The 14357-nt window shown below is 47.9% G+C and overlaps 1 protein-coding gene across 1 annotated transcript in view; it reads right to left on the bottom strand.

Annotated features, from left to right (window-relative positions):
- Nucleotides 1-14357, bottom strand: part of LOC144164308 (uncharacterized) — a 98503-nt gene that overhangs the window by 19508 nt on the left and 64638 nt on the right. Inside the window, exons 5-7 of the mRNA XM_077694804.1 lie at nucleotides 11270-11469; nucleotides 11096-11157; nucleotides 7423-7498 (exon numbers count right to left, since the gene is read on the bottom strand). Coding sequence (XP_077550930.1) covers nucleotides 7423-7498; nucleotides 11096-11157; nucleotides 11270-11469 — 338 coding nt within the window. The remainder of the gene's footprint in view (nucleotides 1-7422; nucleotides 7499-11095; nucleotides 11158-11269; nucleotides 11470-14357) is intronic.

The raw sequence follows: 14357 nt of genomic DNA, 5'->3' as shown, positions 1-14357 counted from the left end.
CGGGTTATATGCGCGAAAATACGGTAGTTGACTTCTTGCTTAATTAGTTAATTATGCCAATTGCAAGCTTCAGGTAATTAGCCTTCAAACTTAAAAAAGTATAGAAGGTATCTTTAATCTGATCTCAGTATTTTTGTTCGAATGGTTAGCTACATAAATGCTCCTAATTTGATTCAATTTGGTCCATAAATAAAAAAGTTGTTTTACCTGCCACGCCCCCCTTAAGACACACATGGACGGCACATTTGAAAGAACTTGAACTGTCTTCACGAAGTAAGGTTTGCATACTGTCACAGCAATCATAAGGCAACTCTGTGGCGCACGTTTAAGGCGTCCCAAAACACAATGTCAAATGTAGCGCAAAGTAGCGCAGCTGTTTAACTGTGCAGTCAACAACACCAGTGCCAAGTGTAAACACCCTTCATGCACAGCAGAAAGGTCACGCCCCCCCCCCCCCCCCTCCATTGTTCCACCATCACACACCCTCACTACATCCTCTACCCATCACGGAGCAAAGGGTCCTGAAATCAGACGCCATCTCATGGACTTTTCAAGAAGGGAAGCACCCTCCCTGCCTCGTATCCTGTATAAGCTTCCTCGACACAGGAACCAGTTCAGGAAACTGCCACTGCATGTCTGCCACACACGCTTCAGCACTACCGTGTTCGTCTACGCTCATCCCCCTTTCTTTGCCTCACTACCGCCTTCCCACACTTCTCGTCGCAAGCATGGGCACAGCTTGCCATATTTCCACCCCTGCAGGAACCCCAACTGACCGCTCTCTCCTCTGTGGCCACACAAGCAGGAAAGGATGCGACCTCACAAACTTTACTGCAACTTTCTGCGGTCACATCGGGAGTGCAAAGCAAATTTGGGCCTGAAAATCAAACATTCTCGAACGCAAGTGTCCTCTCTTTGGTGTATACAGAGCTTCTAAAGCCCAAATACAAAAAAGATAACTTGTGCAGCCCGGAGTGAACACGTCTGAGTGTTCATGCAGCGGCACTTCTCTAAAAAAGTGGTACAGAAAAAAAAAACAAAAGGCTGGGACACGATGTTTGAGCAGTGGAAGAAAAAACTGGGCCATACTGCCAAGAAGAAATTTTTGTTCCCAAAATGCTGCGACTGCAGGGAAGCGTATTTCCAAACGCTTCGCTGCACAGAGCACCCATGCGACATGTCTGTTTGTGCGATGCAGAACGGTAATTAAATGTCAGTATTGGCGGCGCCCCAAACCCAACGCGACCTAAAACATACCAAATCATTATTATTAACGAAAACAACCCGTACATTTGAGTTTAGAAAAAAAAACTTAATTTAGAAAAAAGTGAGGCAATGAAAAAAAAGAAAACTATAAGATAGACCTGCTTGGGCTCGAACTCAAGCATTCAGCGCCAGTACTCAGTTTGGAATCACGCTGCAGGAAACGTAATTTTCACTCGCCTCTTCAACTTGGTGACAGCTAGCAGCTCATGTGACCTTCCTGCAGACAAATAACTCCTCAATGCACACTAATGCCACTACACACGAAACTTCTTTCGAGCCAAAAGCGTTGCACTTCAGCTGACGCACACTTTTGTGAAGGGCTGACGCGGGTTACGCTTTCTTGCACAGCTCCGATGTCATGCAAGAAAACTCGAAAGGGCACGCAATGATGCTTTTTTGGAAGTCTGGATGAAAACCAAGTGTTACTGCCCATGTTATCCCTACATTCAAAATATCGGAAAATGTCGAATAAATATAACTGTGGCAGCCAGGGTTCGTACGGGCTTCAAAAGCAAAAATTCAAGGGTTTTCAAGGACTTTCAAGGACCAGAAAACACAGTTTCAAGGTCGCCATCTAATGTTTTATCTGGGATTATTTATAACTTTTTCAACACAATGCAAAATTTTGTTCTTGCCCAATACCTAAGAACATTAATGCACATTTAGATAGGCGCTATGGATTCATGAATGCTCCCCCAGCTTTATTTTTTATTTCATGGTTGGTATTTAGAGATTTTTCTTTGTTCTTGGTGTTTTGCTAAGGCTGTTTGACTTCAAAACTTAGTTAATGTTGCCTGCATCTCCTGCTTTGTCAGCAAGAGTATCAGCTGAAATTAGCTCGGCAAGTGTTGCTGCAAGGCAGGACGAACTATGTACATGTCCACCATTTGCACGTAAAAGCAAACGCAGATGGAGCGTATGAGGCACAGACTAGATGGAAGATGCAAGATAGAAAACAGAAGCCGGCTTTCACGGGATTGTATCGTGACATGAATTCGATTGAGGAGTGCTGCTCCCAATGTTGCCTCGTAATAATGAGAATCCACAACTCGTAATTTCACGCAATACTGAAACTTGATTGTTACAATGTTTCTTTACATTTTTAACACCTAAAATTAATGACAAACACTTTAAATTCTTGTGAGAAGATAGGCCCATTGGTTATCGCCAGAAAAATCAAGGGTTTTCAAGGACCCTTTAAAATAAAAATTCCAGGACTTCCCAGGCCTTGAAATTTACACTTCTAAATTCAAAGGTTTTCAAGGTTTTCAAGGACCTGTGCGAACCCTGGGTAGCGACACCATCGCCATCGTCATCGTGACCTCCACAATCACCATCAGTGGACTGGACTGGCACGTGAGCAGTTCCACGCGACAAAAGATGGAACGTCGAGTCAGCAGCTGGGCGGCTGCTCGTTCTGGCCGGGCCTACGCGACCTGAATAAATGTAGGAGGCCACAGCACCTAACCGAGTCTGCTCCCTACACGTGGTGACCCGAGAGTTCTGCGCCATACACCCGGCCAGCGGCACACCGACATGGCGACGTGGGGGGAACCGCCGATTACCGGTGTTCGACGCGCGCCACGTCAGAGGATGGTCCTTCAAGTTCGAGGCTACCCTCTGGCTCAACCATAGGTCGGCAAAACAGAAAGAACTCACTCAAACTCAATCACAATTTTTTTCATTCACGCTGTACTCAATCAAACTCAGACTCAAAAAGTTCGTCTGTTCACAAAATCACTCGTCCTCACTCATCAAATACTCATTTGTAATCGTACTCACTTGTACTCAAACTCATTTGTCCTCACGAGTATTCGTACTCAATCTGTACTCATGGGTACTCAATGAGTACTACTGCTGATGAGTACTACTCATTCTGCACTCATTAGTACTCAATTTGTATTACTCATGAATAATCAACTTATCTGCACTGTTAGCTAGGTCGTAGCTCGAATGAAGAACTAAGTAGAAAAAATAAATTGTTTAATTGATTAGAAAAACACAGGTTACATACAAATCAGGACAGAGGAAGAAAACGTCTGACGTGGTGCACTGTCTTTGGGCGACTTACTGCTCGAAGGCAAGTACATGTGAGAAAGCGAAACGGGACGTAAGCACTCGCGTTGCGTCGGGCGTCTCCTCTTGTTCTCAGGCCGGGTCGGGCTCAGGGGAGCTCCGGTCTTACCGGTGCAGCCGTGGCCGTAAACTGCGTTTTTCTGCGTGTCTTCGGGTGGCAGCTTTTGTCGTCCGCTTTCTTGTTTGCACTACTGTTTGCACTACTGTACTCAGGAGTGCATATACTCAAGAGTCCAAGCACTCGCAAAAACAGTATTCATGAGTATTGTACTCATGAGGGCTGTGTACTCATGAGTACTGTATACTCATGAGTACTGTGTACTCATAAGTACTGTGTACTCATGAGTACTGTGTACTCATGAGTACTCATATTCATTAGTACTCAAACTCATGAGTACTCATACTCATGAATACTGTACTCAGGAGTGCTCATACTCATGAGTAGTGTACTCATGAGTACTGTACTCACAAGTAGTGGACTTACCCCTGTACTCACTCGTCATCGTACTCACTGTTTTTTTCTGGGTGTGTGATCACTCATCATCGTACTCACTCGTGAGTTTGAGTACAAATGAGTACAAATGAGTGTACTCACGAGTGAGTACGCCGACCTATGGGCTCAACCAGGTCAGTGTACAGCCTCTGAAGCACTCCTTCCTCTGGGAGACGCTTCCCCTCGAGCTCCGCCGCGTCCTCACCCTACCACCGCCCAGCGCCACCCCCTATGATGACCTTCGTGCTGCCGTGCTCGCGCACTACGGCTTCAGCGACAACCGCTTTCGGCCCGCAGCAGAACTGGTACACGCACGCTTTGCAGCCGCACACTTTGCAGCCTCACCAACGCCGACACCCTGCTCTCCATTTCCAGCACGGCAGCCACACCTTCCACGCGAGCACTGGCGGCCAACGACATCACGGGCACCCACCGACCATCGCCCGCCTCGCCCGCTGCTACCACCCTACGCGCCGGCACCAGTGAGCCACCCACTCCTGTAGCGGCGACCTCCCTTCCGCCTCAGCCGCCTACACAACTGTCATCCACAGCCGATGTAGACTCCAACGTGGTTTCACCTCCAGCGGCACATTTGCCGGCCTTCACAGGCACCACGACCTCGAGCAACGTCGAGACAGAGGCATTCCCAACAGCGCCACCTACAGACGTCGGGACACTATCGCAAGGGCGGCCTGCCAGGCAAGGCACGTCCTCCGCGATATCGCCCACTCGACGCTGCGGCCAGAACGAGTGACTGCCCAGCTGCTGACTCGACGTTCCCTCTGTGTCGCGTGGAACTGCTCACGTGCCAGTCCTCTCCGTTGATGGCGATGGCGTCGCTGCACTGTACCACAAATTTGTTCCAAGATAAAAACCTATTTGCAAAGTGTGACAACTTTCGAATGTTCGCACACTCCCACTGAAAGCAGCCATGCCACGATCTAAACATTCTCCTGTCTTGTCCAGACAAGGCATAACAATTACCAATTGATAACAGCGCAACCCTGTTGGTATACTTCAACATAGGTACAGGTGTAAGGGGGGACATGGCTCTTAAAGGAGCCATGAAGACAAAATACAAGTTGGGTTTATTAGAAAGACTGCTTAGTCCTGATAACAGTGATACCAATATCATCGCAATCTTCGAACAAATAACGCAGATATTGAAGAAAACGTGTGAAGCAGTCCCGATCCCCTAGCCAATTTAACGCAACTTTTCTATGACGTCACGGAGCCTCGTTTGTGCGATTGGCAGCCGCCTAACCCAGGGGTTCTCAAGCATGTTGGTCCCAGGGAACCCTGCTAAGTTCTGTTAAGTGCCAAGGAACCCCCCCCCTTACTCCTGCCAGTTTTCATTCTACATTAACGTGCAATAAATTCAAAAGCAAGCAAGGGTATCGTTTTTTTTCCCGTTGACTTTACGCGAATGCGTACGCTAGCGGCACCTATTTCCAAACAGGAGAAATGCGCATGGGGGTAATATAAGACCGAGATTCAAGTGCAATAGTTTAACCACATGGCCCGTTTTCGGAGTCTGGCTGGCTACAAGCTGCTGGCGAGATTTATTTCGCAGCTCGCGCGTTTCCGTTATGCGCCGAGATGTGCTTACTGACACTCAGGCGCGAGTAATGGAGGTTCCTTAGATCGATCGCACCTCAAGTTCACCATATAAGACTTTGCGACGCGGAACCAGGGAAAATTTATCAGTGGCTCGCGGAACCCTGAGGAGGGGCCTGCGGAACCCCTAGGTTCCGCGGAACCCACTTTGAGAAACCATGGCCTAACCGACCTGTCGCGACGACACATGACTGGACATCTGTAATGGGGCCTCTAATTCCATTTGACCGCATCACTTGAATGCTAACGTGCAGTTAACGCACTGAAAATTGTTTTATTGTTGGCCCGTATGACGTCATTCTTGCTCGTAACACGTCACTGAGGCGCAAAATTTTCAACTTTTTAAATACTTCTTGCTTTTTTTTCGTTAAAAATGCATCTTTTGTGGCTGTAATGGAGCTGAGTGAGATACTGAATCCTAGTTCTTGCAAATTGAACAAAGTTGTATTTTCTCTTCATGGCTCAGCTTGCTTTATTTGATCAGTAAACTCTGTGAAACGTCTTACTGCTTTTTTTTTTTCTCACCAATTTCAAATATGGCATTATTTTCTGAGTAAGTCAAGTAGTTACCGAGATTATTAACGATAACCTGCCATTTTTGGAGCAACAACAGACAAAAAAGTGTTGCTCATAAAACTCCAATCTTTATATTTTCCAGTACTATGAACCCTGGTGAGTGCAGTAAGAGAATCGGTTTTTGGTGCACTGCTTGGAGCTAATTTTTTAGCTCATTAAACCTTGGTGTTCGAAATGGGCACTCGACATGGTTCCTTGCAAGTGGTGCCACCAAAGTTTAATGAGCTGAAAAATTAGTTCCAAGCGGTGCACCAAAAAACCGATTCTCTTACTGCACTCACCAGGGTTCATAGTACTGGAAAATATAAAGATTGGAGTTTTATGAGCAACACTTTTTTGTCTATCGTTCCTCCAAAAATGGCTAGTTATCTCTAATAACCTCGGTAACTGCTTGACTTACTCAAAAAATAATGCCATTATTGAAATTGGTGGTAAGAAAGCAGCAAGACTGGCAATTTCACATAGTTTACTTAAAAATGAAAAGGACCTGTCTTGAGAGCACTGTCCGCCCTCAAACTGCAGAGGGGCGAAACAGGTGACAGTGCTGTTCGGTGGCGACTCCACACTGTGTGTGGAACACAAAAACCTGGATGGCCCCACAACCAGCACACTCGCTAGATCCGGCAACAACGTGCTTCCACTCTGCAAGTCAAGGTCAAGGTCTGCATGATTAGGGGCTCTGGTAGGACACAGTTTTCTGAGCGGCCTCATTTCTTTCGCTGCCTATTCACAGCAAAATTACTCCCACCTCCCCTCGCGGGAACCCCTGTGTAGATGCGACGCATAGGCGGTTCCGTTGTTGTTTCCGTTAGGTTGATTCTCCCATCGTGTGAAACGTGCCGTGAATCCCCTGCCGCGGCTATGACGCAAAGTGGCGCAGCTATGACGCAACACAATCCAGCACAATCCACTTTAATCCCATCCAATCCAAATCCAAGCCAAGCCAAGCCAAGCCAATCGAATCCAATCCAATGACCTCGCGAGAGAGTGTTCGCTATCGGAGAGGAGAGGGGGTGAACGGCGGAGAGCGCAGCTGGCGCGGCGAGGAGGATGGGGGAGGGGTGTGGACGGACAACAACAACGCCGTATGGAGGGACAAGGCGATTGAATGAGATGCAGTCGCATCTAAAATTCAACGGAGTTGTCTACAGCTCCTGTTTTGGTCCAAGCGACAAAATCAGATGTGTTCAACATTTCCATCGTGTACTTACTATGAAGGTATTTCTCAAGACATGCTCAAGTGCTCCCATCGGTAAATGCCCAGCTCAATAAGCCAGCCATGCTCACAAGGCAGCCCAATGCACACAGGCACGCAAAGTGGGATAACTGTGGTTGTGACTTGCGTGCTCTTCAAAGCGAGTCTTCAAAGCAAGCACGGGCAAGGGTGCACTCACAGTGCTCCCTCCTCTCCACTGGGGCGGCCCCTGGTCTGCACTGGCCGGTGCTCACGTGCTCCGGGCACCACTGGAACTGCAACAGAAGCGGTTGGCACGCAACAAAGAAGCACTGCAGTGGGAGATAACATCCAACACCACTCACGGACATGCCAAAGTTCAAGCACGCTACTTGGGGGCTGCACTGGGCATGCAATGCAGGCAACGCTTGACAAGACAGGGAGCTGCTCCTGTAGGCATGCGGAAGAAGGGCTGTTTCCAAGGCTCAGCAACAGCAACAACCAAAAAACTAAACAAGGCACTTGCAGCAAAAGCAAAGTCGTAAACACACCGACACAAAACTCAAGGCAACATAGCAGTAGGTGCATCACGAGGCAAAAGTGGGGTGGACAAAATTTTTTTTCCAATAGATTCCGCTGTTAAAAACCGTAAAAAAAAAAAGTGACAAGAGTCGCTTGTCTCAATTGCAGCAACACGATGCCTTTGAGGAGGCCTTATGGAGAGGAGGGACTGCCTGAATCAGTTTCCAATCAGGGCACGAAAATTCCCGAGCAGCCAAGCAGCATGCCTCGGGCATGCCGCATAACAGAGACCATGCGTAGCAGTGGCAAGGATGATGCAGACTATCGGCCAATGAGAGGAGAGGACACACCTGCGTCGGCCAATCAGAAGAAGAGTGGCATTGTGACAGTACACACACCTCTGCCCTTGTCACAGTGGAAAGAAAAAGACTCACTTGAGGACCACTTCCTCTCTGACGATCGTGCAGTCTTGGACTAACCCACACATACTATTCCCATGATGTAGGGCAGGGGTTCTCAAGCATGTTGGTCCCAGGGAACCCTGCTAAGTTCCGTTAAGTGCCAAGGAACCCCCCCCATCCCGCCATTTTTCATTCCGTTCATGCTACATTAACGTGCAATAAATTCAAAAGCAAGCAAGGGTATCGTTTTTTTTGCCGTCGACTTTACGCGAATGTGTACGCTAGCGGCACCTATCTCCAAACAGGAGAAATGCGCATGGGGGTAATGTAAGGCCGAGATTCAAGTGGAATAGTTTAACCACGTGGCCCGTTTTTGGAGTCTGGCTGGCTACAAGTTGCTGGCGAGATTTATTGCGCAGCTCGCGCGTTTCTGTTATGCGCCGAGATGTGCTTACTGACACTCGGGCGTGAGTAATGGAGGTTCCTTACATCAATCGCGCCTCAAGTACACCATATAATACTTTGCGACTGCGGAACCAGGGAAAATTTATCAGTGGCTCGCGGAACCCTGAGGCGGGGCCTGCGGAACCCCTAGGTTCTGCGGAACCCACTTTGAGAAACCATGATGTAGGGAATCCTTAGACTGTGGGAATGCTTCGCTATCATTTGCACAGTGCTGCACAAGGTTGACGAAACAGGGTGCAGCCATACACCCCACCACACCGCTGCCCTGCTCTTCCTCCACACATAAAACAGTTTTGAAAGTGAACTAAAAAACTGCCACCTAAGAGACTGATTGATTGATAATGAGGTTTAATGCGCCAACACTGTGGCGGAGGGCTCCGGATTAATTTTGACAGCCTGGGGATCGTTTACGTCCCACCCAAGGGCTAAACAAAACAAATAGGCTCAAGACCAAGCACAACCAAACTTGAGTTTCCCGAAAGGAGGGCCATCGGTCCCTGCATAGTCGCAGATGCCACTTTGGGTACCCAGCTGGGTCCCGTTTTTGCCAAACGTTTCGGTGTTCTCGTAGCTGACGGGGATTGGCCAAAGCAGTACAGCAAGGGCTGACTGCCAGAGGCAGCGTAGCACATGCTCGGGGAGGCTACCCTGTCAAAGAACGTCAGCATGCCAGGCGCAGGATGCGAGATGTCAGCTAAGCACCGGTACCTCAGTGGGAGGAGGAGACCACTCGCATCTCTTGAATCGTGCGGACAGGACGCCCACCACTTTTTGACTTCTCCACTGCTGAGAACAGGCAGTATCATGTTGGAGGCAAAAGGACACAAGAGCACAGCTTACGTCAACACAGGTGGTCAACAGACAGTCCGTTCCAACGAGCCAACCTACGGCACCGAACTCGTTGAACAACCATCCAAACATGAACAGATTTTCTATCGTAGACGACGCAGGGTTGAATAGCAGAGCTACTGAAGAAGAACAACCTAAGCGGTCTCTTCTATTTGCCTGCGCAGAGCAGCCCTGGGCTGCCCCGGAACTGCTCAAACCTACCCTGGGCAGGCAAACAGAACAGGCCAAAGCTCTGAGCTACGCTAGGGCCAAAATGACACAAGCACCTTGACAGTCCTTGGCCCTCCTGCCACCTCGAGTCAACAGCTTCGGCCCTCAACTCTTGCTAGAAAACTTCTATACACGAGGTTTCTTGCTAGAAGTCGTTGCTGGCGTCTCCAAAACACACACCACCAAGAGGCATTTAATGGGAAGGAATTCCGCAGACAACGGTGATACAAGTCACAACCGTGTGTTGCCCCCATTAGGGGGCACCTCTGAAAAGTGCGTTTGTGAACAAACCGCTCGTCTGTTCGCATCAAAGGGGCCGTTAACACAAAATGGACGTTTTTTCTAGTCCAAAGACGTGCTGTTTCGTAGTACCCTCCACACTTGTCCAGCATTGATTTCGGGAATTGACGTGTCGGGGCTGCACTTGGGATATCAGGCGCACAGTAGTAACTTATAATTTTTGTTGCTTTTGCCAGCCTCAGCCAACCCCAATGACCTTCCCAAACTGCATCACAAGTTGGGTGCACAAAAGCAAAAGGGTGTCGCATGCCCATTCTCCATTTTCTTCATTGTGTAGCTTATTTGTGCGTTAAAAAGAGGTGTCGGAGTTATTCTACCAAGGCAGCTTTCTGAATGAACCAAACATTCGCTTTGTATTCATGCCCCTTTACAACTTCATGTTAAACCCTACTTTGTTTCACACCAACACCAGTGCAGCAACACAAGTTGTTCACTTCCCTTGAAACTGAAGAAAACCTGTTTATGCCTACTCTAATTGCAGCTGCCACTATCGTGCCTTCTGTCTCGTTGAAAACAAAACAGTTTGCAGGAAATAAAAAATTTTGTTTCGAAGAAGACTCGCAGGAAAGAGACTTCATGGCAGCTATCTTTCCACAATGGCAGCCACATTTTCATTTTCGTTTCTAGAAGACCATGCATGTTCTGACACTGGTCTGAGTGCTCAAAAAAATAGCAGGACCGTGACCCGAATCCATCATTGCAGAGAAAAGTACAAGCATTGCTTGAAATCGCTGCCCAAACAATAAAACACGCACCTGTTTCCCCTACCTGCGCCTGAAGTCTGTTAGATGTTCTGCGTTTCTATCCTGATCTCGAGATCCGTGAAAGGCTTAGCAAATGCACACCGACTTCTTCCTGTACTGTGTTCAGCTGAAGAAACGCACACTTCAACGTGCGGTACGCTTTTCATTATGTAATTTTTTATCCGTACTTCTTTGACTCGAAATAACTCTGGCATTTAGCAAGCCCTGCGAACGCAGCTCTCTCTATGTGCACTCTTCACTTCTTCGTTCTCCTGTCACCCGCTTTGTAGACAAGAGTAACACAAATTGGCATGAAAACCTCGCCGAAATCCCCCATCTCTTATTCACCACACAGTAAAAGTTCCCCACCACAAAAGAGAGGAGCAGCCGTCCATTTACGTACCCCTTCCAGAGCCCAAGCCCTGCATGGCTGCTCCATCTGTCAGAAGATTACGGCCTGATATCCTGTGTGCAAAGGATGAAAAAGACTCGTCCAATGAAGCTGTGATGTCAGCACGGCACCTGCTGCAGTTACAGCAATCCCAGAACACAACTGCCAATTAGAACGGCCACTCACCCCGCCAGCTGGCCAGACACTCCCAGACTTTTGGCCATGCCCGTGGGTTGGGGTGGAGACATGGCTGGCGCCACGGTCGACAGCGACTGCACGGCCAACTGCTTCTGGGTCGAAGCCTTCCCAAGGGGAGTCCAGGAGGAGTTGAGCAATGAGGCGCCAGAAGGGGACGTGCTGCTGTCAGTTGTCCTCTGCTCCGACTCCTGGTCCAACGAAGGACCGTAAAGAGAAGAGACCGGGATGAATTCAGCTCCCAAAGACTGACAACCGGGCTAGTAGAATTGCTAGTGGCACCTTTGCGAGTAGTGCTAGCAAAACACACCGACAGCGTGACAGGACAGGCCTTGCATGTCACGCAAACACACACAAGGCGTGCGTGCAGTTCTTTGCAGACCAAGACAAAATGCGAATGGGCATTGGCTAGCTCCCACCACATCTGCAAAGCACACGCGTAGTAGTTACCGTATTTACTCAATTATAAGACGAGGGTGCAGTTTGGAGAGCCAAAAAAGAAAAAAATTCATATTTCCCAGCTTCGAATATAAGGCGGGCTATGACTTTGAGACTACGGATTTTGGAAAAAAGACCTCGCCTTATATTCGAATAAACACAGTACTACATGCTCAGTTGCCAGTGCCATGGCCGCTCGATGGAAAGCAGGTCTGGCCTGCCAAATCGCGCGGCGCCAATGAGTGAGTGCGTGGCAAGCCGGACCTGCTTTCCATCAAGTGGCCGCTACTTTCACTGGTAACGGCGCCACACATCAGTGATGGATCCACGTAGATGGACAGCTAAGGTTTTTAGGTACCTATACTTGAAGAGCGTGGACACGCAGTGCCTAAGGAGGACTAGAAGGCTAACGCTGAAATACGGAAAAAACACTCGAGAAGCCAAGATGGCCAAGGTAACCAAAAAATTAGAAACGAATAAAGGGTGAGAAAAAAATGGAAGCTACAACATCGCTAGAGATGTAGAGGGCTGAGAAATGGGCATAAGAAAGGAAAATTTCTACGATAACGCCCAGGGCAGTCCTTTGCCTTTTGAGGCTGGAGAAGGTTGCTTGCAAACTAAGAGCTTCGTGAACAAGTATACACAAAGTGACAGGGTATGCGTGATCTGCGGAGAAGAAACAGAAACTATGCGGCACACAGTGTTTGAATGTGAGAGTATCCATCCAAATCTACAAGAGGGAAACATTGGTCTTCCAGAAGCCCTAGGATTTCAGGGCAGCACAGAGGGAGTTAACTTTTGGGGTGTCGAGGCGACGAGAAGATTAGAATGCTGGTGGACGAAAAGCAGAGGGGAACATTGCCTCGGACCGTTACCACCTGTATCAGAAGTGTTTTGTGCCTGCTCTAAGAGCAGAAATAGTTATCAACCAAGAGTATCAAACATAGGTGTATTAGTTGTGTTATTTTTTTTGGTAAGATGACACGTCACTACCCCGTCACAAAGGGGATGCCACTATCAATCAACATCGTCATAATTATCAGCTCCCCCAGGTCCCACTTCGGAGCATGTTCGTAGTTGCGGGGACCATCCCGCATAAAAGCGGCTTTAACCAACGCCCCATTTCACGTATACAGAAACTAATAGTAGTACCAGTGACTGGAAAGATGACTTTGCAATCTCTGAAAATTTAATCTCATAGAATGCAGTCAGGAATCAGTAATCGTGGTTTGAGACAGCTGCAATGACACCGCCGTTTCAACAGCCGATCAGCCGCTCCCCGGTGTTTGGGAAAACTGCTACATAGGCTGTTGCAAGGTGAATTTGATTTTCAAATTCCGTTAGCCTTATACTTTAAAATGAAACTGTTCGATTGCCAGCAGTTATTACGCTAAATTATTTGAAACTATCCTGAGCGCAACTTAAGAACTGCATATTTTAAACTTGACCAACGTAGATTCAGCTGCCTAGAGGCTCAAGCCGTCGCGCTGTGCAAGATAATAGGGCTCAAAAATTAAAAAATTATGGCTCGCCTTTTGTAATTACAAAAAAAAATGTTGCTATACGACTCGACCTTCACGACATAGTAACGGGGGAAACGAGACACTGTGTTTTGTTTCAGGTGACGACGCGAGGCTTGTGTGGTTTGAGGTTGACTGCTTCACCTAAATTGAAGACACGTAGCGCAAAAATCAGGGCTGGGACGGACTCTCCTACTGAAGAGATCCACGAAACAACCATCATGACAATGAAGACGACGGTCGCTGTACTGCACGTAGTTTCTCACTAGATTTGATTGATTGATTGTGGGGGTTTAACGCGCTGATGCAACACAGGCGATGAGGCGCGCCGTAGTGGAGAGCTCTCGATTAATTTTGGCCACCTGTGGACCTTGTACACGCCAAAATCTTGTACACGTGGGCGTTTTTGCTTTTCGTCTCCAGCAGAAAACCGGTCGCCACGGCCCGGAATCGAACCCGCGACCTCATGCTCAGCAGTTTCTCAGTAGAGCTGGTCGAGTATAAAATTTCCACATATTTCATTTGCTTGCACACACAGTTACGCACCCCCACAAATTGCGTATCACAGTAATTGTTATGCAAGGACATCGACATCAATTTTGATATTAACGAGACTTTCAAACGGGATCCCGCGGAGTTGGCCTTCAGCTGCTTTCGGTATTTGACGGCACAAACGAGCATGTTCACCCCAAAGCAACAGTCTTCAAAGCAGAGAATTTGCTCCACGTTTGTAAAAACATTGAATTCAAGCTAATACGCACATTTGTGAGGAGTCTGTAAAATCCCAGCATATATACAGCACTGACGGAAAATTTGCAAGGTTTTTGTGACGCTGTGTTTCCGCGCCCTCGCAGCCTCCCAGCTTATGTGGCGTACCAACAGCAGAAACCCACACCCAAGCCACGAAATGTGTCAAATATTCCAATAAAAAAACTACAGAGGTCACTGTTTACTAGATTGGTGGGGTCCCAAACCCTCTTTCCAATCAGCTCTTATGCAGAATACAGTATTTCCTCCCCCTCCTCCCCCCCTCCTCTCTCTCTCACACAGTTTTCTGGTTTAAGTGGTTAACCATTTGGGGAAGAGATTCACACCTGTGCCACCCGTAAACTTCCATTTGA

Source organism: Haemaphysalis longicornis, unplaced genomic scaffold (genome assembly GCF_048455015.1).
Source record: "Haemaphysalis longicornis isolate Haplotype H1 unplaced genomic scaffold, Haemaphysalis longicornis Haplotype H1 scaffold_13, whole genome shotgun sequence".
In the NCBI taxonomy this organism is placed as follows: Eukaryota; Metazoa; Arthropoda; class Arachnida; order Ixodida; family Ixodidae; genus Haemaphysalis; species Haemaphysalis longicornis.
The sequence above is the reverse complement of the archived record's forward strand: the minus strand, read 5'-3'. Positions and strand labels throughout refer to the sequence as shown.